At 47.3% G+C, this 24622-nt stretch overlaps 1 protein-coding gene and 1 pseudogene across 1 annotated transcript; both read right to left on the bottom strand.

Moving 5' to 3' along the window:
• Nucleotides 1-2671: 2671 nt before the first annotated feature.
• LOC119252099 (myb/SANT-like DNA-binding domain-containing protein 3) lies at nucleotides 2672-3850 on the bottom strand (annotated as a pseudogene).
• An 18305-nt stretch (nucleotides 3851-22155) lies between these two features.
• On the bottom strand, nucleotides 22156-24404 carry LOC119252098 (patr class I histocompatibility antigen, A-2 alpha chain-like). The gene is made up of 5 exons (XM_037519301.2): nucleotides 24300-24404; nucleotides 23720-23991; nucleotides 23253-23520; nucleotides 22409-22684; nucleotides 22156-22287 (listed from the first exon to the last, which is right to left on the bottom strand). Exons 1-5 carry the CDS (start codon nucleotides 24361-24363, stop codon nucleotides 22157-22159), a joined length of 1011 nt encoding a protein of 336 aa, XP_037375198.1. The 5' UTR covers nucleotides 24364-24404; the 3' UTR covers nucleotide 22156.
• Nucleotides 24405-24622: the final 218 nt, after the last annotated feature.

Raw genomic sequence — 24622 nt, 5'->3', positions numbered from 1 at the left:
CCTGATACTTTTTTTTTTTATCTAATTTTTTTTTAAAGATTTATTTATTTATTTATTTATACAAGCACTGGGTACAGTCAGAAGCACAGGAGGGTGAGAGAATTCACCAGAGCCATAGCGGGGAGCAGAACAGGCAGAAGGACCGAAGTACACTGCTGAGAGAGCAGCGGGCGGCCGGAGAGGTCTGCGCGCCATGTGGGACCCTCCTCCGGTGGCCGGGAAGCAGCCGGGGATCGAACCAGCGCGGCAGAGACCCCGGGCAGCTTCGCAACCCAGCGCTCAACCGCTGCGCCACGGGGAGGCCCAAGCCTGATACTTTTACCTTACCCTGCAAGGGGTAATTGTGGATCCCATCCCACAAGGGGAAGTTCAAATTCTGCAGTCTACCAGAGGGGATTCGCTGGCTGCCTCAGTGCTCTTTTTTTTTTTTTAAATTTTAATTTATGCACACAAGAACTGGGGTATAAGCCAGAAGTACGGGGCATGATAGGTTTCACCAGAGACAGAGCGGGGAGCAGAACAGGCAGACTGACTGAAATACATGGCTGAGGGGAGCAGCAGGCGAGACAGGAGAGGTCTGCTGCACCATGTGGGTAGCTACCTGGCCGGTGACGGGGGGGGGGGGGGGGGGGCGGGGGGGGGAATCGAATTCATGCTGCAGTGGCTGGATAGCTTGATAGCGCTGTCTTTAACCCCTGCACCACCAGGGAGACCCTGCCTCAGTGCTCTTTTATACTTACTACTCCTCACTGGTACTGGTCCCCCGATTATTCCAATAGGTGCAAAGACAACAGTTGAAAATCTGTCACTATGGAAACCCATACAGCACTAAAAAGGGGGAGGCTGATGAACTCATCACAAATGCCAGAGCAAAAAAACCTGAAAGGAGTCCCGAAGCAGCAGAGTTGTGGAGTATGACAGAAGGTGAATGCAGGGCAACAGTTTTGGTAACACTGATGGAACTTAAGGAAACAATGAAGGATATAAAACAACAGAATAAAGAAGGAAAATATGGGGCTTCACTGGTGGCACAAGGTATTGAGACACAACCTTTGAATCTGTCTGTAGCCACTGCAGCATGAGTTCGATCCCTGGCCAGGGAGCTACCCACCTGGTGCAGCAGACCTCTCCTGACTAGCCCACTGCTCCCCTCAGCAGTGTATTTCAGTCAGTCTGCCTGTTCTCCTCCCCACTCTGGTGAATCCTCTCACCCCCCGCACCTCTGGTCTATACCCCACCTCTGGCCTGACCCCAGTTCTTTTATGCATAAATAAATAAATCTTAAAAAAAATATATAACCTTTGCCTGCCTGTGTCTGTGCAAACAACTTTATCTCCTGGGTAAATTTGCTGTGTGCCACTGAAAGGGGAACTCTGCCAAAACTTTTCTCAGAGGTAACCCAAGGACCCTGTTCACTGAACCACATACCTCATCAAAACACTATATGGCGCCAAACATGGGGCCTTCTAGGCACCAGTATATTATCTTTTCATTCTGATTGCTTTAGATGTTATTTTGATATGCTACAGTTCCAAGATGAAGGACAGTCGGATATTGTAATTGTTGCTGTTGACTCAATGTCTATTTCTATATATTTAATTTTTTATTACAAATTTAATTTACTTGGAACTTTATCTTTGGCAAATCCTTGATGTTTGAGTTTAGAGACCAGAAAACAGAAAGACTTACCTTTGCTTATCCAGGTGTCTGGGGGCACTACCAATTTTAGAATAAATACATCATAATAAATTTTTGACATGGGAAAAAAGAGAAATCTTAAAGGCGTTATTAATAAAGCAACAGAACAAGGCAACAAGGGGTTACTATTGGCAACTACAAGCCAATAATTGTGATAACCTTAAAAAATGAATAAATTCCTAGATCAACATAATTTTCCAACACAGCACAAAACAGATGAACAAACCTGATCACAAGCATGGAAAGGGAAACTAATAAAATCCTTCCAAAAAAATGCCCAGGACCAGATGACTTTACAAATGAATTTTATCAAACTTTTAAAGAACTAATGCCCACCTTGCTCAGATAGTTTTTTTTTATAGTCACACTTGCATTTGATTTAAAAAATACAACAACCCTCACACATGGTTCTTGTATGAATTCTAATTAAAAGACATTACATTCAGAATTATAGCACCCAGTGATAATTTTCAGAAGATGCTAACAGCTTCTTTGCCACTTAGGGAGGGTACAGAGGGTGCAGCTGTTTACCTGAATGTATTCTTTTTTTTTAAACTAACTTTTTTTTAAAGATTTATTTATTTATACAAGAACCACGGTACAGTCCAGATGCACGGGAGGGTGAGAGGATTCACCAGAGACAGAGCCGGGAACAGAACAGGCAGACTGACGAAATACACTGCTGAGGGGAGCCGCGGGCGCGACAGGAGAGGTCTGCCGTGCCATGTGGGACCCTCAGGGGGGCGGGGATCTATCCAGTGGCGCTGCAGAGGCTCCCGACAGCTTCACAGCGCTGTGCTCAATCGCCTGCGCCACCAGGGGAGGCCCGACCTGAATGTATTCTTAAATAAGTGACTACAACTGCTCTAATTTTCCTAGATGTAGCTCAGTTACAAATTACTGACCGGCGAGTTTGTGTTCCAGACTTTCTTTGCCAACACAGATTAATTCCAAGGGCGCCACCCCCAAAGTCTTAGGGTGAATTGGGAACGGGCCAGTTAAATGAGGAAACAGGCCATTCCTTGGTAAAAGTTCGCAGTTTTCTTTCCCAATACATCTTTTTATTGAGAACTTCCATTTTTATCCTGTGTTCCTCCTCTGCCATCTCACACTCTCGCTCTATCTGCTGGATTTTGGCCACATGCACCTCATTCATTTGTATCAGCTGCAGTTGTAAGAGGGACATTTGTTGATGGTGTTCTTCCTCATGCATCTTTTTTTTTAAAATAAATTTTATTTTTATATTCCCCATACAATTGCAATCCCCTTATTTTGACCCCAATCCCTCCCCTCCCCGCCCCCCAACCCCATAGAGTGTCTCTGGTTCATAGTTTTTTGTTGATTTTCACTTTCTTATAGTTATTCATTTTCCTGGTCCCTTATTTAAGTTTTCTAGATTCCTGCTATGAGTGAGACCATCCGGTATTTTTCTTTTTCTTTCTGGCTTATTTCGCTGAGCATGATCCCTTCCAGCGCCATCCATGTTATCTTTTTTAAAGCACCTTCCTGAGAAGTTTTGCTCCTGTAGTTTTTTTTTTTTTTTTTTGGTGGGACCTTCGCCGGGGTCTCCAGAGGCTGGGGGCAGCCCCACAGCCCAGCGCTCAACCTCTCCGCCACCAGGGGAGGTCCTTGCTCCTGTAGATTTTACTGGCTGTTATTCAGACAGCTGCACAGGAGGGTTCAGGTTGAGATGTCCCGACCTCACTTACTGGAAAATGTATGGACTCTTTCTCATCATCGCACAGTTCTCTCTTTGAAACAGCAAATGATTCTTGGGCCGCGGGGTTCGGATGGAACTGGGGCTCCTCTTCCGGGGGGCCCTGGAGGAAGTAGAGCTGCTCCCCAGCAGGTGGGTGCTCAGGAGGGGGCTGACGCTCCGTTTCACTTTTTTCATGGGCCAAAATTTTTTTGGGCCGAGCCTTGGTGTTCTCCAGCACTTCTTCAGCTGCTTGAAATCCCGCAGGGACACGCCGGGCTGAAAGTTGCACCCGTGGGCCAGCGCCCGCCAGGTGCGCTGCTTGAGGGCAATAGTTCGGGCATCACTTTTCTTACATTCCAGCATGTATTTGTACGTTTCTACTAAAGCAAGCAGGACACTCTTTTCCAATTCTGAGAAGCATTTGGCAGATTTTATAATTTCGTTGTTTTGCATTTTCCGCTGTGTTTGTCCTGGCGGTTAGCTTGCCTGCAGCAGCCGCGCAGCGGCCAAGGCGCCCGGGGAGGGGCTGGAGAGGCGCGTTTGCAGGCGGCCTGGACTCTTCTCACCCGGAGGGCCGCGGGTTCCTGAGCGCCGGCCAGGCTCCGCCATGCTCCGCAGCCACCTCAGATAGTTTTTAAAATACAAGAAGGAATCCTCCTTTTTATAGTTTATGATGTCATCATCACAGTAATACTGTCACTGTGGGGGCCTCCCTGGTGGCGCTAACAGTTAAGCGTCAGCACTATGAGGCGATCTGCAGCTACTGCAGCACGAGTTCGATCCCTGGCCAGGTAGGTGACCCACATGGCTCAGCAGACCACTCCTGTCTCGCCCGCTCCTCCCCTAAGCACTGTATTTCAGTAGATCCACCTGTTCTGCTCCCCACTCTGCCTCTGGTGAGTCCTCTCACCCCCACCCCACCTCTGGCCTGTACCCTACTTCTTGTATGCATAAATAAATAAATCTTTAAAAAAATACTGTCACTGTGAGCTGAAGAACTGCTTTGAGCCTTTTGGAAATACCCTTTAAAATCTCCAGTTTAAATACCTTGGATGGGGCCTCCCCTGGTGGCACAGTGGTTGAGTGCTGGGTTGCGAAGCTGCCCGCAGCCTCTGAAGCGCCGGTTCGATCCACGGCCGCCAGCGAGGGTCCCACTTGGCGTGACAGACCTGTCCTGCCGCCCGCTGCTCCCCTCAGCAGTGTACTTCGGTCCTTCTGCCTGCTCTGCTCCCCGCTCTGGCTCTGGTGAATTCTCTCACCCTCCGGTGCTTCTGACTGTACCCAGTGCTTGTATAAATAAATAAATAAATAAATAAATAAATAAATCTTAAACAAAAAACTTGGATGGAGTTGCTACCTTTTCTAAATATCTAGCTTCTACTTTGATTTTGTTGTGAATGTATAGTCATTCTTGTGTCAGTGGTGTTTTTAATCTTTATAAATTCAAGAATTTCTAATAAAATATGTATTTTTTAAAGATTTATTTATACAAGCACTGGGTACAGTCAGAAGCACCGGAGGGTGAGAGAATTCACCAGAGCCAGAGCAGGGAACAGAACAGGCAGACTGACGAAATACACTGCTGGGGGCAGCAGGAGAGGTCTGTAGCGCCATGTGGGACCCTCGCTGGTGGCCGGGGATCGAACCGGCGCTGAAGAGGTTGCAGGCAGCTTCGCAACACAGCACGCAACCACTGTGCCACCGGGGAGGCCCATTTTGTTTGTTTTTTGATGCTTTTGTTCTTTTCTAGTGTCTTCAGGTGCAGTTAGGTTGTTTATTTGAAATTTTTTTTTAGTGTGGGCCTGTATTACTATAAACTTCCCATACAGTACTACTTTTGGAGCAACCCATACCACCTGGTTGCTTATCTCTCCATTTTTGTTGGTGTTTAGGTAATTTTTGATCTCTTCTTTGACTTTTTCATTGATTCAAGAGTTGTTCAGAAGCATTTTGCTTAGTTCCACATGCTTTGGTTCACATCAGTACTATTTTTATGGAAAATTCCTAGTTATACAGCACTATGATCTTGAAAATGCTTGATATAGTTTCTATTTTCATATATTTTTCTGAGACATGTTTTATGACCTAGTATATGATCTATTCTTGGAAATATTCAATATGTACTGGACAAGAAAGTATATTCATTTCTTTTGGGATGGAAAGCTCTGTAATGTCCAATAAATCCATGTTCTAACACTTCATTTAAGGTCTTTATTTTTTTGTTAATTTTCTGTCTAGATGACCTGCCCCTTAGTATCAGTGGTGTGTTGAAGTCTCCAACAATGATTGCATTTTTGTCAATATGTTGTTTTAGATCTGTTAATAGTTGATTTTGTAACTAGGCATTCCTGCATTATGTGCTTATTAGTAAGTGATATCTTGTTGGTGAATTGTTCCCTTGATCATTATATACTGTGTAGCTCTGTCTTTGACTACCTTTTTCAGTTGAAATGAAACAGCAGTAAAACAGGGTCAATGGACAGTAAAACAGTGCCAAGGTGGGGAACATTGTAGATTCTCAGCCTTGTGCAAACAGTTGGAAGAACACTCAGGCTCAGGGAACAATCATAGTGGGGTTTATTTAACGAAGATGAAATTGGAGAAACAAAGAGTTTCTAAGGCCACAGGTGACTGGCTGTCACAACTCAGTAGTGTCTGCAGTGTCCAGTAGTCTCAAAACAAAGGTTGCTTGTGCTAGATGGCACTGCCCTGTCAATGAGGGCCTGAAGATGGAGGCACACAGGCTAGCAGTGGGTCAGGACACAACTCACGGTGGCAGCTAGAGATGCTCACTGTTGGACCACTGAGGAGACACTGATGGGGGAAAGACAAACTCCACAAACAGGTTTTATGGACCCCACTCCCCGCCCCCGGACCAAAGAGATCCAAGACACCAACAACTACACATTCTATAATGTCCTCACCACCCAAGGGAAGGTTGCTGGGAACTGAGGGTGGAGTTAAGGAGTCAGGCTTGATATATAACCAGATATATGGGTCTTGGGGGGTCTAGGTTTTTCACTGGCCTTCAGCATGCTGTTGGGGTTCCAGCTCAGCAGAACTGGTAGGACACATTTACCAATTCATCTCCTTCTCTTTCTCCCTGAGTTATTCATTTCTTCATTTCTCTTTCTTTTGTAAATAAACCCTTTATTAACCTTTTTGTATGTGCCTGCAGTTGAGTCTCATTATAAGTCCCTTTTAAGTGTGCAGGTGAGGACCCACAGTCAGGCAACCCATTTCACATTGGGGTTGCCCTATAACAGTGCCACAAAATCCACAGTACAGTCTAAAGGCCAGGCTAATTAGCACCAGATGCTGGACCACACAGCAATAGAAGCAACAGCACCAGGAGGCAGTGCCAGATGATTGCATGCAGTGGAGAGCTCTCAAAGGTGACCAGACATAGTGTCTGCCACCTGTCAACAGTGCTGGACAGCAATGGCCAGAAGTGTTGATCAGCAATGGCCACCAGGAGGTGGTATCAGAGATGCTAGTGTTAACAGCTCTTTGAGTCAGCAGGCCCAAAGCCTATGGTGCTCCTTGCACATGATGTCAGAGACAGGGTTGGATGCAGGTGTAGTGGCTGGGTTCCTGTGAAGGTCTATGGAGTCTGCGAAGGTTTTTGGTGGTCTGGAGTTTGCAGGGGTCTACTGAGGTTGTCTGCTCGATGCTTCTCTTCTTTGAAGACTGGCTGCTGAGCTTTCTTCAGAGGTCTGCTGCTGATCCTTCTTTGGAGGTCCCCCATTCAACAGCCTGTTTGGACCATTTTCAACCCTAAGCATCTGATTGGTGGCAATTAGCACTAATCAGCTTGTTTCCTCTTTTCAATCTGAATAATTAATTAACTGAGCTTGAAACTGATTGGTCCATTGAGCTCAAACCTGATACTCCATTTGCTATCCAGTGCCAAATACAAAAGGGATACCCTGGTGTCTTCATAGACTTGACCTAGCCTGAGGTCAGCTTGATCCAGCCCCATGGGCCCAGAGGCATTACTGCACCCCCTGCCCCTTCAGCAGGTAGGCATGCTGCACCAATGCCCCTTCTGCACAGCTAGAATAAATGCAAAGTTGGGGGGGGGGTCCCAGCGGTAGTAGAATGGGTTCCACTGGGAGCTCTCCATGTTGGTCAGGGACTCCGCAGGCTGGGAGCGGCAGTGCTGGAGCTGGCCAGTAGGGCTGAAGCTCCCTACAGATCAGGCATGGTGCTGCCTCCTCTCCTGGTGCAGGCTGACCCTGCTGCTCCAGCCCTGGGGGGAACCACCGCTCCTGCTGCCTGGGCCCCAGCAGGGCTGCTGACATTGGGGTTGGGGCATGGGGACCTGTGGCCACCTGTTGCAAGGCAGCTTTGTGCTGCCCAAAAGCAGTGAGCTTGGGCAGCATGTGGGAAAACGCCCACTGTAGCTGATGTCATTTTGGAGTTATTGGGTTCGGAGAGTGGGGTCCTTGGCTTCACTCTGGGAAAGATTTCATGATAGCTCCTGTTTCAGCGGGGTATAGGCCAGAGATGTGGGGGGCGTGAGAAGATTCACCAGAGACAGAGCAGGGAACAAACAGGCAGATCTACTGAAATACACTGCTGAGGGGAGCAGCAGGTGAGTCAGGAGAGGTCTGCTGCATCATGTGGGTAGCTCCCTGGCCGGCTGGGGAATCGAACTCATGCTGCAGTGGCTGTGGATAACTTCATAGTGCTGAGTCTTAATCCCTTGCACCACCAGGGAGGCCCTTTAATACATTTTCTACACCTTTTTCTTTCTCTTCTTCTGGGACCCCTACAATACAGTCTTTTTCTTTACATTGTTCTACAGGCCTCTGACACCTTTTCAATTTTTCAATTTTTCCTCTGCATTGTTCTACTTGTACATCCCCCTACATTGTGTTTTGGAGCTTGTTCTCTCCATTGCTTCTGATTCTCTGCTGCTGAGGCCCTCAACTCTATTTTTTAAATCAGCTCTAGTGTTTCTTTGCTTCATCATTTCTAAGTGTAGCTGAGTCATATTTTCTTTATCTTTGTTCTGTTTCATACTGGATTTTTTTGAGTTCCAAAAGTGAAGTTTGAACATTTACTTTGAACCCTTCAGTCATGTTCTGCAATTCTGCTGGGTGGAGACTCCTCTCACAGTTGGTTTTTTTTTGCTCTGGTGTTTGTGTTATGTTCTTCTGTCTCATTTTTAACTTTTTAAAAAATTTTTAAAAAAAACATTTATTTATTTATTTATTTATACAAGCACTGGGTACAGTCAGAAGCACAGGAGAGCGAGAGAATTCACCAGATCCAGAGCGGGGAGCAGAACGACCGAAGTACACTGCTGAGGGGAGCAGCGGGCGGCAGGAGAGGTCTGTGTGCCATGTGGGTCCCTCCCCCAGTGGTTGAGGAGCAGCCGGGGATTGAACCGGCACTACAGAGGCTGCGGGCAGCTTCGCAGCCCAATGCTCAAGCGCTGCGCCAATGGGGAGGCCCTCATTTTTACCTTTTTTATGGGTTGTAGTAGGGATCGAGGTTTAGACTGTTGTCTCTGCATCTGTTGAAGTAGTCTGGAGACTGGTACTGGGAGAGGTAGCAGGTATAACAGATGATTGGGGCATCGGGCACCAAGAGGTCACCCCCAATAAACCAGGAATTTGAACTTTCTGCTGTGCTGCGGGTGCCAGACTTGAGTGGTAGAATCCACAGTGCTCTCTGGAGGGAACACAGATGAACTCAGGCACTTTTTTGCCTCCTGCCACCAGTCTCTGTGGCCACCGCCTGTGGCTTTATTTTCCTCCCAGGTTTCATTACTGTTAAGGCAGGAATGGGCACTGAGCAGTTTTTCTGATCCCATGCAGACTGGGTGAAGGAGGAGTCAGAGTCCTCAGTGGTTTTGCAGGTTTTTATTGGGATTACCAGGTATATGCAGGCAGTGGTGCTGGGGGGCCGGGAGGCTGGCAGTCCTCCCAGGCCCCAGCAAATCTTTACACTTTCTCTGGGCTCTCTGGCGTTCTCTGCTTCTCTCTCGGCTTCTGCTACTTCTTTCTCAGCTTCTCTTTCGGCTTTTGCTGGCATCCCCGTGACGCTGCCCTTGAAAGCCCAGTCTCAGCCCAGGTGAATCCCATCTACCTATGCCCACACCCTACTCCAGGTGCCCGCCATCAGGCATGCATTCAGGACCGCAAGGATCCATTATCTATCCTGATGGCGGGAGGGCAGAAATTTTTTCCTTACCCTACAATTACCCACATGTGATATTGTGTTATTACAAAATACACTTAGAAGTGTGAGCACAGGGCATGCACACCTATAATTACGAAAACCCAGGCAGAGAAGCAGGAGATCGTGGAGGCTAAGAAGCTTGGTTCCTGCCTGCCTGCCTACTGCTCTGCCTGCGTATCTGGTCCCCTGCTTCAGCATTAAAGGCCTGTCAGATATAACTAAGGCTCCAAAATTCTTTTTTCATTTCCCCGAATCAACCATGAACCTGCCCGGCCTGGGATGGTTATACAACATCCCCTCTCTGTTATTTACAGCCTTAGTGTCGCTTGTGGTCTTATATCCACTTCTACTTGAGGCTATGTTTAAGTACTAGATGCAGTGCTGGGCACAGATTGTAGCTGATAGGGGTCATAGGCCAGGAGTTGTTCTCTTTTCCTTTCCAACATATAGTCTTTTAAAAAAATATTTATTTATGCATATAAGAACTGGGATATAGGCCAGAGGTGCGGGGCCAGAGGTGAGAGGATTCACCAAAGAGAGTGGGGAGCAGAACAAGCAGACCGACTGAAATACACTGCCAAGGGGAGCAGCAGGTGAGACAGGAGAGGTCTGCTGTGTCATGTGGGTAGCTCCCTGGTTGGGATTGAACTCATGCTACAGTGGCTGCTGATAGCTTCATAGTGCTGAGATGTACCCCCTTGTGCCACCAGGGAGGCCTACAGCATATAGTCCTATCTTGGATGTTTACTTCTGTTATTAACAGGTGCTTGAGCTCTAGTTCAAGTATTTCTTTGTTTTAGATTTAGCCCTGAGGGTTGGAGCAGCAGGTGTTTTGAATATCTGAACCTGGACTTTGAGTAGTAGCCTCATCTGTGAGGAAATTCAAATGCTCTCATTTGCTTCTCACCTCTGATTCAGGCTACAGCTGCTCCATACAGCTCAAGCTAGTGGTCCCCACACTGCACCCTAACCCTGCTCTCCCTCCCATGTGTCAGCTCATGTGCCCCACTATCCAATGCAGACTGGGGTCTCAGGATTCTCCAGTGTTGGCTTGTGCCCCAGTCAATAGCTATAGGCAGCCCTGCACAGCAACCACCTTTCCCTCTTTTGGGTTCTACTGCCCCATTATCACTAAATAAAATTCACTTAAAGTTTTTTCTACCTTTTCCCACAGGGCTGTTGCTCCTACTGTGCTATATGGTCGCCTTTCTTTCTTTCTTTCTTTCTTTCTTTCTTTCTTTCTTTCTTTCTTTCTTTCTTTCTTTCTTTCTTTCTTTCTTTCTTTCTTTCTTCTCTCTTTCTCTCTTTCTCATGCATACAAGAACTGGGGTACAGACCAGATGTGTGGGAGGGTGAGAGGATTCACCAGAGACAGAGTGGGGAACAGAACAGGCAGATTGACTGAAATACACTGCTGAGGGGAGCAGTGGGCAAGACAGGAGAGGTCTGCTGCGTCATGTGGGAATCTCACCAGCTGGCTGGGATCGAACTTGTGCTGCAGAGGCTGAGGCCAGCTTCACAGTGCTGCGCTCAACTGCCTGCGCCACCAGGGGAGGCCCATGGTCTGTTTTTCTCTCAGGAGTTTTAAACCTGGTTTTACTGAAATTTATTTGAGAGTCTATGGAAGAGGAGAGCCTGTCATCTTTGCTCTGCTGGACTACACTGGGTTTGCTAGTTTTTTTTTTTTTTAAAGATTTATTTATTTATGAATACAAGAACTGGGATACAGGCCGGAGGTGCAGGGTGTGAGAGGATTCACCAGAGACAGAGTGGGGAGCAGAACAGGCAGACTGACTGAAATACACTGCTGAGGGGAGCAGCGGGTAAGTCAGGAGAGGTCTGCTGCCCCATGTGGGTTGCTTCCTGGTTGGCCCGGGATTGAACTCGTGCTACAGTGGCTTCATAGGTTGTGTCTTAACCCCGTGCACCATCAGGGAGGCCTGGTTTGCTAGTTTTTTGCTATTGCTTTGATTATTTACATTTTGGATTGTTGCAGGCTATCTCTGTGCCAAGTATTAGCCTGATGTGTAAACTTAAGGTCTTCTCAGGTGTCTTCTGGACCTGCGCTTTCCCTGGGCAGGTGTGGTCACTTTCTAATTTTTTCCCCCATATATGCATTTACTTTTGTCCTAGTCTTTACTGTGTGACTCTCAAAAAGGGATAAAAGAAAAAAAAAAAAGAAATTGTGTGTGGGTGTGTGTGTGTGTGTGTGTGTGTGTGTGTGTGTAATGATGACAGCCTTTTAGAGTCTCTGGAAGTCACTTCAACCAGAGGGGCAGGTTCAACCAGTATGCAACTAGGGGAGGGTGTGAGTAATGTCTACCCACCACTTTACACCTCTGTGATCACAGTGGCAAACAGCAATCATCCAATACTTGGATGACAGGTTCTTCCTGCCCACTCTGGCTCCTGCAAGCTGTATGCTAACTGCTCCACGAACTAGAGCACAGCTGCCTGCCTCAAGAGTGAGGGCAGCTGCTACCATATACGGAACTAAATGGACAGGAATTGGCCACAATTACCTCCCAAATCTTCCCTTGGAAATTGTAAGCCTGCAGGATACTCTAGAGTTCCATCGTTGCATTTGACAGACACTGCCAGTGCAATTGCTGTGTGGGTAGTGAGATAGATTTCTGATGCTTCCTGCTTCATCATCTTCCTGGAATCTTCTCTGTTTAGACTTTTGAGAAACTGGCAGACTGTTTTCCACAACAGACACACCATTTTATATTTCTTTTTTTATAAAAAAGATTTATTGATTTATACATACATTTATCCTGCCACTCTCCCAGGCCAGAGGTGCGGGTTGGTGAGAGTGTAACAGGGTGGTCCCCAGGAAAAGGGGAGGTTCCCTGCCCCACCCAAGGGAGGGTGGAGTTGAGCAGGAAGAGAAGCTGCAGAAGAGACTGAGGAAGGAAGCAGGATGGAGCCAGGAGACCTGGAGGAGGCGCATGGAGCCTAGAGACATGTGAAGAAACTGTGCTTGTCTTTTGGTCGTGGACTGGGTGACACAGATGTGGGTGAGACCTGTGGGGAGGTGACCATGGCAGCTTTTATCTTGATGTTGATTTTGCTCTTTTCCTTCCGGGCTTGTCCAGTTGTTTGTGACCCTTTTCTGTGGGTCCCCACTGGAAGATGCTTTAGACTTGTAGCAGGCTTTGGGCCTTGTTCTGGGCCAATCCCATTTGGATGGACTTTTACCCACGAGGGGACGGGTAACTCTGGATGCTTCATTTAGAAACTAGACTCTTTGCCTTACCTGTATTGTTTCCTAGTTTTATTAAATTTCCTTCCCATTAAAGTCTCCTATGTTTTGTGTTGATGCGGCGGATGGCAGAACCCATGTAGAATAGGCAGGTTTGCGGGGTTTGGGCTGCCCCTCTCCCTGCCCTATAACAAGAGGATTCACCAGAGACAGAGTGGGGAACACAACAGGCAGAGCGGCTGAAATACACTGCTGAGGGTGTTACAGAGCAACCCCGATATAAAATGGGTTGCCTGACTGTGGGTCCTCACCTGCGTGCTGAAAGAGAACTTACTGATGCTAAACTGCAGACATACACAAAAGATTGATAAAAGATTTATTTACAAGGGAAGGGGAAATGGGAAATGAATAACTCAGGGAGAAAAAGAGGGAGATAAGTTCGTCGATGTGTCCCACCTTTTCCGCTGACCTGGAATCCCAATGACCACCGAGCTGGCAAAAAAACGAGCATGGTGCGTGGCCAGGAGAGCACCCCCTGGACACATGGCCAGTTAAATACTCCACAGAGAACATAATTGCTTAACTCCGCCCTCAGGTCCTCTCAACTCTCCCTTCGGGGATCATGGAATTTGTAGCTTCCAGTGTCTTGATGGAGTGGGGGTGGAGTCCACAAAGCCTGCATGGAGTTTGCTCAGGACATCCTTTCCCCTAACAATTGGAGCAGTGGATGAGTCAGGTGAGGTCTGCTGTGCCATGTAGGTCACCTCCCTGACCAGGGATCTAACTCATGTTGCAGTGACTGTGGATAGCTTCATAGTTTTGATGCTTAACCCCTTGCACCACCAGGGAGGCCCCCATTTTATATTTCTAACGGAAATATGAATGTTCCAGTTCTCCACTTCCTTCCCAGGACTCGTTTTTTTCTTTTTTTTTTAAAAAAAAATTAAAGCCAAGGGCCTCCCTGGTGGCACAAGTGGTTAAGTCACGACACTATGAAGCTATCCCAGCCACTGCAGCATGAGTTTGATCCCCAGCCAGGGAGCAACCCACATGGCACAGCAGACCTCTCCTGTCTTGCCCGCTGCTCCCCTCAGCAGTGTACTTCAGTCTGCCTGTTCTGTTCCCCACTCTGTCTCTGGTGAATCCTCTCACCTCCCACACCTCTGCCCTGTACCCCAGTTCTTATATGCATAAATAAATAAATCTTTTAAAAAAAGAATACGTAAAATTCTTTTCTGTTTAAACTAGAAAAATCTGGAATGTGTTTATGCCAATAAAGTGCATGAAAAATCAGTCTAGGGAACTACAAGGGGCAAACTGTATGGTCTGATCGAAGAGTTCCCACCAGGCTGCCTCCACTTCAGACCACCCACAGGTTTGGAGCCCCCCAGGGCCACTTTACTTGACAGCAGTTGAGGACACATTCACTGCAATGTGTGCTGCACTCATATCACATTTTTTTTTATACTTAATGATTACAAACTAGAAGCTGTGAAATGATGAGATGCCAAAGATGAAATTTGGGGTAAATTATTTATTTTCATGGGGTTTTAGTTTTATTTATTTATTTTCTCACATTGTTGTTCCTTTTTATGCAATAGTTGATTTCTCCCCTCAGGTGCAGTCCCTATCACCCGTGCACCAGCACCACAGCGTCTTGTGCTCTTCCCTCCCCTGTTTTGACCTCTTTCCCTCCCCCACCCCTGCTGTATGCCTCCAATCCTGTAGGTTTGCCTGCAAGTTTTGTCTTTTTTTTTTTTTTTGGAAATTTCGTTTCCTTATATTCCTTTTTTTTGGAGGTGGGGTTTAATTTTTATTTCTTTTTTAAAAAAATTTTTATTTTTGTTTTTTTAAACAATGTTTTCTTCCCCTCGCCCCCTCAGGTGGAGTCCCCATAGAATTTCCTTCCCTAAAGCACCCGTGCACCATCACCACAGTCCCCTGTTCTCATTTCTTCCTCCATCTGATCCTTCTCCCTCCTCCTCCCCTGTAGTGTGTCTCTGATTTGTAATTCTGTTTTTGCTTTGTTGTGTTTTGTACTGTTATTGTTTTTTTACACTGATGTCTTATTTGGTTTCCCTATATTCCTGTTATAAGTGAAACCATCCGATATTTTTCTTTTTCCTTCTGGCTTATTTCACTGAGCATAATTCCTTCTAGCTCCATACAGGTTGCTGCGAAGGATATTGGTTTATCTTTTTTGATTGATGTATAATATTCCACTGTGTATATATACCACATCTTCTTGATCCAGTCATCCATTTTAGGGCATTTGGGTTGTTTCCAGGTTTTACCCATTGTAAATAGTGCTGCAATAAACATAGGGGTACAGGTGTTCTTTTGAATCCATGTTTTTGTGTCCTTTGGGTAGATCCCTAGTAGTGGAATTGCTGGATCATATGGTAGCTCCATTTTCAGTTGACTGAGGAACCTCCAGACAGCTTTCCATAGTGATTGGACCAGTCTGCACTCCCACCAGCAATGTAGGAGAGTTCCTTTTTCACCACATCCTCACCAACATTTGTTGTTGCTTGTTTTTTTGATATGTGCCATTCTCACTGGTGTAAGGTGGTATCTCAGTGTGGTTTTGATTTGCATTTCCCTGATGATAAGGGATGTTGAACATTTTTTCATATGCCTGTTGGCCATTTGCATTTCCTCTTTGGAGAAATGTTTTTTGAGTTCTTCTGCCCATTTCTTGGCTGGATTATTTATTTTGTTTTTGTTGAGCCATGTGAGTTCTTTGTATATCTTTGTGATCAATAAATTATCAGCTGGATAAGTTCCTTTTATAAGAGAAGCCATCAGATATTTTTCTTTCTCCTTCTGATTTATTTCACTGGGCATAATCATTTTGGGGAAATTTAAATGCAAAGCCTCTGGGCATCTTCTCGTGCAGAGTCCTGGATATTATTGCATCCTATGTGCTATGATGTGTTACCTAGAAATCTGAACCGAAACTTCTGTGTTTCAAAGAGTTTATTGTGATTTGAATACATACTGCAGGTGTGGTTAACCTTTAGTCTCCAGCCCTCCAAAGGTCAGAAATGTTATAGTGTACTCAAAATCCCCATTATAAATCACATGTTATACTATCTATCTGGTGGCCAAAGTGCCAAGGCAAACAAAGCCACTTTTCTCAGAAGAGGAGGCCCGTCTTTGATAAAGTTACCTTTTTACTATACAGGAATAGTTTCAGGTGGTAGACATTCAGAGATGTTTGTCTTCTTTTAAAAAGATTTATTTATGCATACAAGAGCTGGGGTACAAGAGGCCAGAGGTGTGGGGGGTGAGAGGATTCACCAGAGACAGAGTGGGGAGCAGAACAGGTGGATCTACTGAAATACACTGCTGAGGGGAGCAGCGGGCGAGGCAGGAGAGGTCTGCTGTGCCATGTGGGTATCTCCCTGGCTGGGGATGGAACTCGTGCTGCAGAGGCTGTGGATAGCTTCATAGGTTGGTTGTGTCTTAATCCCTTGCACCACCAGGGAGGCCCCAGAGATTTTTGTCTTGATGAGCTGTGAACCATTTCCTAATCTACCTACCATATACTCTCCTGCAGAGGAAATGACTTGTATCGCCTAACATCACATCTCACAGTTTGAGATACACGTATGTATTTTTCTCTGCAAGAGGGAAAAACACACAATTTAAATGTAGATTTAAGATCCCTTTCCCCACCCTGAGCCTTCTCTGATCATTACCATCAGTAGTTCTCAGTTTGGTTGAGTCACAAAATTGTTTTTGGGATTCTTATAAATACTCAAGCCTTTCCCCAGTTATACTTTTTCAGAATGTTCGACATGGAGCTCAGATGTCAAATATTTGAAAAAGTCTCTGATGAAGCTGATTGGCAGCCATGAGGAAATCCTGGTCCATGATCTTGTTAAAATGACCAGAAGTGCTGGCACCATACTTGTTAGAAACACAGACTCACACAACCCACTTGAGACCTGAAATTTAAGAAGATTTCCACATGGTTTCTGTGCACAGAAAGACTTGGGGCTCCCTGTTATACATGCCCTCCAGGTTAGGTGTCAGGAGGCACAGGATCATGGTGTGCCATCTGGCCATGGCCCTCAGCAATGGAAGTCCAGGGTTCAGTCCTTGTTACTTGATTTCATTTATCATCAAGACTTTAAACATCATTTTTATAGTATCACCTCCAAGTGCATTTCTCCCATCCACACATTTCTCCCAAACTCCAGAGTCACCTGCTCAAGTGCAAACACAACTATCTCATTTGCTTTTCTAATATCAACTTCAACAGATCCTAAACTGAATAATTATGATACTCTCTCCTCAAATATGCTCCTTCTGGAAACTTCTCTACCCTACTAACAGCAAACCATATCTTAGTTTGGACAATTTGAAGGCATTTTTGGTGTTCTCTTTGACTCCCTTTTTTCTCTCTCATACTCCAAATTCTATCCATTAGGAAACGCTGCAAAAAGTCCATCATTGAAATAAATCAAGAATCTAATCACTCCTACTACTTTGTTGCCTACATCCCAGGCCAAGCAATCAATATCTCTAATCTGGGACACTGAAGTGGTTTCCTGTAGTTCTCCCTACTATATCATTGGCCTATACCACCAGATTCTGTTTCCAAAGCAAGAGCCAAAGTGATCCTTTTTTCTGTTTTTAAAGATTTATCTATGCATACAAGAGCTGGGATACAGGCCAGAGATGTGGGGGGTGAGAGAATTTACCAGAGACAGAGTGGGGAGCAGAACAGGCAGATTGACTGAAATACACTGCTGAGGGGAGCAGCGGGCGAGAGAGGTGAGGTCTGCTGCGCCATGCGTGTTGCTCCCTGGCCAGCCGGGGATCAAACTTGTGCTGCAGAGGCTGTGGACAGCTTCATAGGTTGCGGCTTAAGTGGTTGCACCACCAGGGAGGCCCCAAAGTGATCCTTTTAAAAGAAAAGTTATGCCACGTCTGTCTTCTCAAAACTCTTGTAATCGCCTGTCTCAGTTAATGAAAGGACAAAATCCTGCTCACAGCCTACCTGGTCTGACTGTGATCCTGTCTTGATGATTCTGTTCCAGCCACACTGGCCTCCTTACTGCACCCAGAACACACGGCTGCTCTTGTCCTAGTGCATTTGCACTGGGGTTCCTCTGCCTAGAAAGAACTTGCCACAAACAACTTCATATAACTCTTGGTGTTATTGAGATCTTTCCTCAAATATCACCTTTTCAATGATACCTACATGAGTAAATGTAGCCTACATAGCCATCCTCTCTCTTCCCACACACTCTGCATGGCCTTCCCCACTGTATACTTTCCATGGCACTCACCACATTCTACCATGAGCACATCATTGTGTTACTAGACTGAATAATCATCCTTAAAGATGTCCATATCGTGGCCTCCAGGAAGTATAGTATGCTATAGTCTAAAAGGATTTTATATGTGTGGTTAAACTTAGGATCTTGATATGGGAAGATTATCCTGGATTAGCTGGGTGCGCCCAATGATACAGTCAAAAGAGAAAGAAGACTGAGAAAGAAGGTAAGGTTAGAAGCAGAGTTCAGACAGAAGATTCTAAGTTTTTGACATTGAAGTTGAAGGAAAGGACACAAGCTAAGAAAAGGCGGGCATTGTCTAAAAGTTGAAAAAGTTAAGGAAATTAATTCTCCCCCAGAGCTTCCAGAGGAAACACAACTTATGGACACATCTCAGTCTTCTGACCTTCAAAACTTAAGATAATAATTTTTTTTTTACTTTAATCTACCATGATAGTTTTTTACAACAGGAAACCAACCCATTATGCTGAAAAAAACAAAACAAAAACTACTGTCTCTCCTCAGTTGGACATATACTCTACAAGGTCAGCAAATATTGTCTTGTTTTTAGTTCACGAATATTCCTAAATGCAAAAATACTGTGTGCCAAATATCTGACATTTGGCAAATGTTATTTGAATAAATAGTAAATGTAGAACACCTCCTTATTCTAGAGACATTATCTTTATTAATTTAGCCTCAGTTCAAATGCAGTTTTGTGGCTACTCTAGCTCATCACCTTCTATTTTTCTTGTAAGTGCTGCTCCTCTCCCTCCTCTCCTCCCACTGCAACCCCCTGCACACTACAGCACACAATTTCATTTCCCCTTTTAAAAAAGAAGGGTTCTGAGTTTGTGGGCCCCATATTCCAAACTGCTGTGAATTTTGAACTTTATTTATAAATCCATAAGTTTAGTTGTTTCCAGCACTAGGATCACTACAGCTAAAGGCAGGTAGAGAGGACAGGTGAACAGAGAAGATGGAAACATAATAGGAATTTATCTAAAATGAGAAATTATGGGATCCCTCCTTTCTGCTAATTCAGAATGTGGCATTAAAAAAGGTTGGAGAGAAGATGGAAGGAATAATCCAGGGAACTGTCAGGGGGGCAAGAGCTAGACCAGACTAAACATCTGCTCCCAACACCACACAAACTCCCGTGTGTAGGTGCCATACTGGGCCTTGTGGGGACAATGACAAGCTAAACACCTCTTGCTGTTGGAGATGGGGGCACCCAGAGGAGGAGATCAGCACTGAACACAAAACAAGCATAATTCCTGATAAAAACAAATACCCAGAAAATGGCAGCTGAGGCCCTGAGCCTGGGCTGACTCAGCCACATGAAGTCCTTGCTACCCAGGGTCCTTAAGACAAGACAGGCTCAGGTGGTGTCTGCGTCCCTGTGATCACAGGCCCTGCTGGGACAGGTTCTACTGAGGGACAAGGACAAAGGGAGAGAGGAGTGACCACTTGAAAGCCCACGATGCACTGAGCCCAGACTGGACACAGGCCTCATCCCCCTCGGTTCCTCACAGCCTCTCCCGCACAGACCTAGCACAGGAAACATTCAGATCCTGGACTGTTCTCAGTGTTTCCTTTCATTTCTCTAAAAATTTAATATTCTCTTCTTTAACCCAACAGCCCCACCCTGTGACAAGGATTAGAAGAAACAAACATATATACACAGTTTTTTTTTATTGTTGTGCTTTTCCTTTTTAATTAAAGGTCCCTTACTAGTCCTGCCTCCATGAGTGGCCACAACTGGGGATGGGGGAGGGGAACCAGGCAATGTGGGGAGTGGGTCATCTCTATAACATCCCGTTTCTACACAGAACCAAACAGACAGCACAGGGTCGCTATTGTGGTTGAAAGGTGGCAGCACAGAAGGGGAGGAACAGTGAGGGCTTGGGGTATTATTTAAAAAAATATACCCCAATATACCTCTTGCTGCTGGAGATGGGGGCACCCAGAGGAGATCAGAACCGAACACGAAACAATCATAATTCCCTCGGTGGGGAACGTGATCTGCTTAAACCCAAGAGGGATCAGAAGATCAAAAGTGGTTTGGGAAGTCCGGATCTGTCAGGGATGGAGGGAGGAAGAAGGCCTGGGGTTGGGGGGGCTTTTGGCAACTAGGCAGAGGCAATGTCCTCCCCCTGCTGGGATTCCCTAGCCTCTCTGGTCTGGCAGGAAGGGGCAGCCTGCAACCCCTGTGGGCAGGTCTGGGGCAGCCAGATGCTTTAGGCAGTAGGGGTGGAAGGGGCTTGCTCTCCAGGGAGATGACAGTTACCCCCAGCTTCTCTGCCAGGGTATAGGATTTTTTCTCTTTTTTTAAATTATGCATGAACGAAATAGTGTGCAGGCCAGAGGTGCGGGGTGGGGAGTGAGAGGATTCACCAGAGACAGAGTGGGGAGCAGAACAGGTGGATCTACTGAAACATACTGCTGAGGGGAGCAGCGGGCGAGTCAGGAGAGGTCTGCTGTGGCATGTGGGTCAGCTCCCTGGCCGGGGATCGAACTGCTCTGCAGTGGCTGCCAATAGCTTCATAGTACTGAGACATTAACGCCTTATGCCGCCAGGGAGGCCCCAGCAGTTTGTAATTCATACTTGATCCGGGTCAGGCTTCTCCTTGGAGCTGGCTTAGATGATTTTGCACTTAAGGGTGCACACTCAGGGGCGCAGAAGATAAGCATCAGGTCCTCCTCCTTGCTGTCCTTGGTCTCTTAGGCTGCATCACGGAGGGCACAGTCCTTGTCTGGCAGCATCTTGACAAAGGTGGGTGTGGGTTGTTCTAGGTCTGGCCCACATTGCTTACCAGGATTTCTTTGCCCTCTGGGATAATGTTCTTCTTGTCCTCACTCGGGCAGAAGAGCACCACCTTCTTGCAACTCTCCACTTCCTGTGGTGTTGATGACTTACGCACCTTCATGTCATTGAACACTTTTCTGACACCTTCGGAGACAGCCACACTGGAAGCCATGTTTCCCAAGAAGGAAGGAGAGCCAGAAAAGGCAAGAGCTGCTACGGCTGCTGCCAGAATCCGACTGCATGTGGCCTTTCCCAGCCCCTTCTGTTTAGTATCAGATTCTATTTAATAAAGGAGAAGCTGCATCTCAGGGCAACAGAAGTTAAGACAGGGATGAAGACGACCCAGCTCCGCCTCTGCTGGAGCAGGAAAGTCATCAGGGAGAGACACAGGTCCGTGTGGGGAGGGGCCTGGTGGGCAGGGCTGGGCCAGTCTCCCACCTCCCCACATTGTGCTTATAGGAACACAGACAGACACATGCAGATGCCCTTTGCAACAGAGAAGTTGGGTGATCTTCAAGTCACAAAACCGAAGTTTGAACACATTTTGCATCACTCAGTCCTCCACAAGGGCAGGTAGCTCACCCCGGGAAAGAATGTCGAACAAAGCAGTTCACAATGGTGATGACATTCTCAACAGCCCACTGCGTGCTCAAAAATGTCCACATCGATCCATTCCCACACTTGGTCATGTCCTGTCTGCCCCTTCCCTCTCTTCAGGCTTCCAGAGTTTCACTTTAAAAGCTGCTTGGGGCAAAACCAGAAAACAGAACCTGGTTAGAATGCCCAGGAGATGAGACTAAAGGAACTATTATGGAGTGGGTGAGCTCCCCCATGGACTCCATCTACACTTTTCTAAGGGCCTTCCTACCCCACTTATATCCAGACTTAATATTTCTCTCCTTCTCCACCTATAGGAAGAAAACATTTTGTGAGAGGCCAGGGAGGAGGCAGGACCAAGAAGTCCTGAGAACTGGCCTATCCTGGGCTCCAGGACAGGATCAGGGAACATGAGGAGAGATTGCGTGTGGGAGCTGCGCCAGCCTCCTCCGTCCTTAGCAGGGACATTTCCTTTTTACCTGCAGCTACTCAAGTGAGGTCCCCACGACCAAGTCATCAAGTTGAAATATTTGTCCTTCATTTGTCATACCAAGGAGTTTCATGCGCTTTACAAAAAAGTGTCAGCAAACCCGGCTCTCAGCTGAGAAAGGACATGTGTGTGGGATCGGGCCTCACAGTATAAAGCAGACATTAGACAAGAAATCTCAGACTTCATATAATGTTTTCTGTATCTGAGTGCTCTTCCTCCAAATCACAACTCCAGTGAGCACAGCCCCAAGGAGAACCAGGCCAGCAATGATGCCCGCGGTGGCGATGGAGGACTGAGGAGGTGGCTCTGGAAGGGAAAAAAAGGTGAGACACTGACTTTCAGGCCTCAGCCCCCATCCTGCTAAAGGTCTCCATAGGGCTCCCAATCCCCCTGAGAAGAGTCTCTGTGCTCATGACCCCCTCCTTACCCCATCTCAGGACTTGGGGCTCCAGTAGCCCTGCATGCTGCACATGGCACGTGTATCTCTGCTCCTCTCCAGAAGGCACCGCCACAGCCGCCCACTTCTGGAAGTTTCCGTCCCCTCCAGGCCTGGTCTCCACCAGCTCTGTGTCCTGGGTCAGGTCTTCCCCATCTCGCTGCCAGGTCAGGGTGATGTCCGCGGGGTAGAAGCCCAGGGCCCAGCACCTCAGGTTGACCTCATGCTCAGAGGTGGGGTGGTGGGTCACATGTGTCTTTGGGATTTCTGAAGGGAAGATCAGATGATTTATACTTGTGTTACTTTCTCGGGCTACTGAAGCAGCCTCATGTGACCATCCTGAGAATGGACAGGATAATTGCATTGGATGGAGAGAGGGCAAAATTGGAACACCAGCCTGGCCTTGCAGGACTGGAATAATCTCCTAATCCTTGGAAAGTTCTAGAATCAGGGTACAACAGTTCAGGATACCAAGCTGCAGGGTTCTGAGGGAGAGACTTCTCATCTTGACCTGGATAAAAGCCCAAGTGACTCAGGAAAATTGGAGTCAGAATGGATGACCTCTGGGAACCAGATGTGAGCAAGAAATACACAGTCCCCTAGAGCACTGCCAGGATCAAAGAGAATCAGTTATTTCAGGACTGTTCCTCACCTGGAGAGAGCACCTTCCTTAATTGCCCCAGGACGGGCTGGCACTCTAGGGATTACTTTCAAGGACCCAGGCAGACTCCTCACCCTTTGGGGCATAGGAGGGTGGTATCTGGCCTTGAGCCCACTCTCCTTCCCTGTGCTGGACCCAGCCTTGGCCCTAGGGGAGGCCCGAGGCAACTCTTACTTGCACGCAGTGTCCTGTTCCCTTTCTTCAGTTGTCCTTGGAGCCACTGCCCACACTCCCATTCCAGGTGGGGAATATTGAACTCTTGTGCAACGGCATCCACCCACTCATCCTCCAAGAGCCGAACCTCCATGCCTGCTTGGGTCCTGGCGTGCAGCTCCTCCATCAGGGTGAGGTGATCAGTGCCGTCATAGGCGAATTGATTGAACCCGCTTATAGGACCATCTCTTCTCACTTCACAGCCAGTCCTTACCTGCAAGGTGTGAGACTCTGGCCCCACCCCCAAGGTCAGTCCCTTCCACTGAGCACCACCCCCATCCCTAGGCAAGCACATAACTGCTGCTGATTTTTAATAAACTAAAACCGAAACCAGGTAAAAGTTCCAAGTACTCTCTGGGAAGCTCCGACCCAGAGACTCGAGGGTAACCCTTGCCCGTACGAGGGGATGGCCATTGTGACCTGTACACACCTGTTTCGCTCAGGTTGTAGTATAGCCGCAGGTTGTTTAACCTTACTCTGGAAATGTGTACGTGGCTCTTGACAATCCGCTTTTCGCTCTCCCAATACTCCGACCCCTCTAGCTGCATCCACGGCACCGTTGCCTCCATTTTGGGACTCGGGTCGTCGCTGTCAAACCGCAGGAACTGCGTGTCGTCCACGTAGCCGACGACCACGAAGTGGGGCTCCCCGAGGCCGGGCCGGGACATCGCAGTGTGCAAGTACATTAAGGAGTGGGAGCCTGGGGGAGGGGAGGGGCTGAGACCCTGACTCTCCTCTGGGCGCCAGTGCCTGGTCTGAGGATGAAGGGGCCGGGCAGGGGGAGAGAGCGAGGGGGCTCTTGAGACTGAAAATGGGCGACGGGAGAAGGGCGGGCACAGGAGAGGGTGGAAGGAGGAGCAGGATACCCAGGCCAAGGTGTGGGGTTTGGTGCGGGTTGAGGAGAGGGCGGTCCGGGTCTGTAGGTTCCGGGACGGTCCTGCGCCCCCGCAGGGCGGTTCCCTCCCTCCTCCCCGGCGGAAGCGGTTTTCCTCCTGACTCTGCACTCACCTGCCCAGGTCTCGGTCAGCACCAGGGCCCCCGACAGCAGCAGGAGGAAGGTTGGGGGAGACATAGTCCGGATCCTCCTGGTCTAGGAGGAATCTAAACCTCAGTGCAGACTTTGCACCCGGAAGATCCGGTGAGGCTGTGTGGGGTAAATAAAAAGGAAAAGCATCAGGCGTTGACACCCTCCTACCGGCCCCGCCTGCCCATTCTGCCAAGGGGCAGAGGACAGGGTGTGGAGTGCAGAGAGCAGCAGAGAGGAGAACATGAAAACACCAACATGGCTGCTTGAACTGGTGATGACCCTATCCGGTATAGGTTGGTTGCGC

The sequence above is a fragment of the Talpa occidentalis genome, unplaced genomic scaffold, assembly GCF_014898055.3.
Source record: "Talpa occidentalis isolate TD23 unplaced genomic scaffold, MPIMG_talOcc4v2.1 talOcc4.2, whole genome shotgun sequence".
NCBI lineage: Eukaryota > Metazoa > Chordata > Mammalia > Eulipotyphla > Talpidae > Talpa > Talpa occidentalis.
Note: the sequence above shows the minus strand (reverse complement) of the source record. Positions and strands in the feature narration are given on the sequence as shown.

What these genes read in the sequence shown, in the direction of transcription:
- LOC119252098 (XM_037519301.2), bottom strand. Translation starts at nt 24,363, where the DNA reads ATGTCTCCCCCAACCTTCCTCCTGCTGCTGTCGGGGGCCCTGGTGCTG. An exon ending in ACAACCTGAGCGAAACAGGT is followed by an intron (nt 23,521 to 23,719) that starts GTGTACAGGTCA and finishes GTGGGGCCAGAG; the next exon opens with TCTCACACCTTGCAGGTAAG. An exon ending in GCCCCAAGTCCTGAGATGGG is followed by an intron (nt 22,288 to 22,408) that starts GTAAGGAGGGGG and finishes TTTCCCTTCCAG; the next exon opens with AGCCACCTCCTCAGTCCTCC.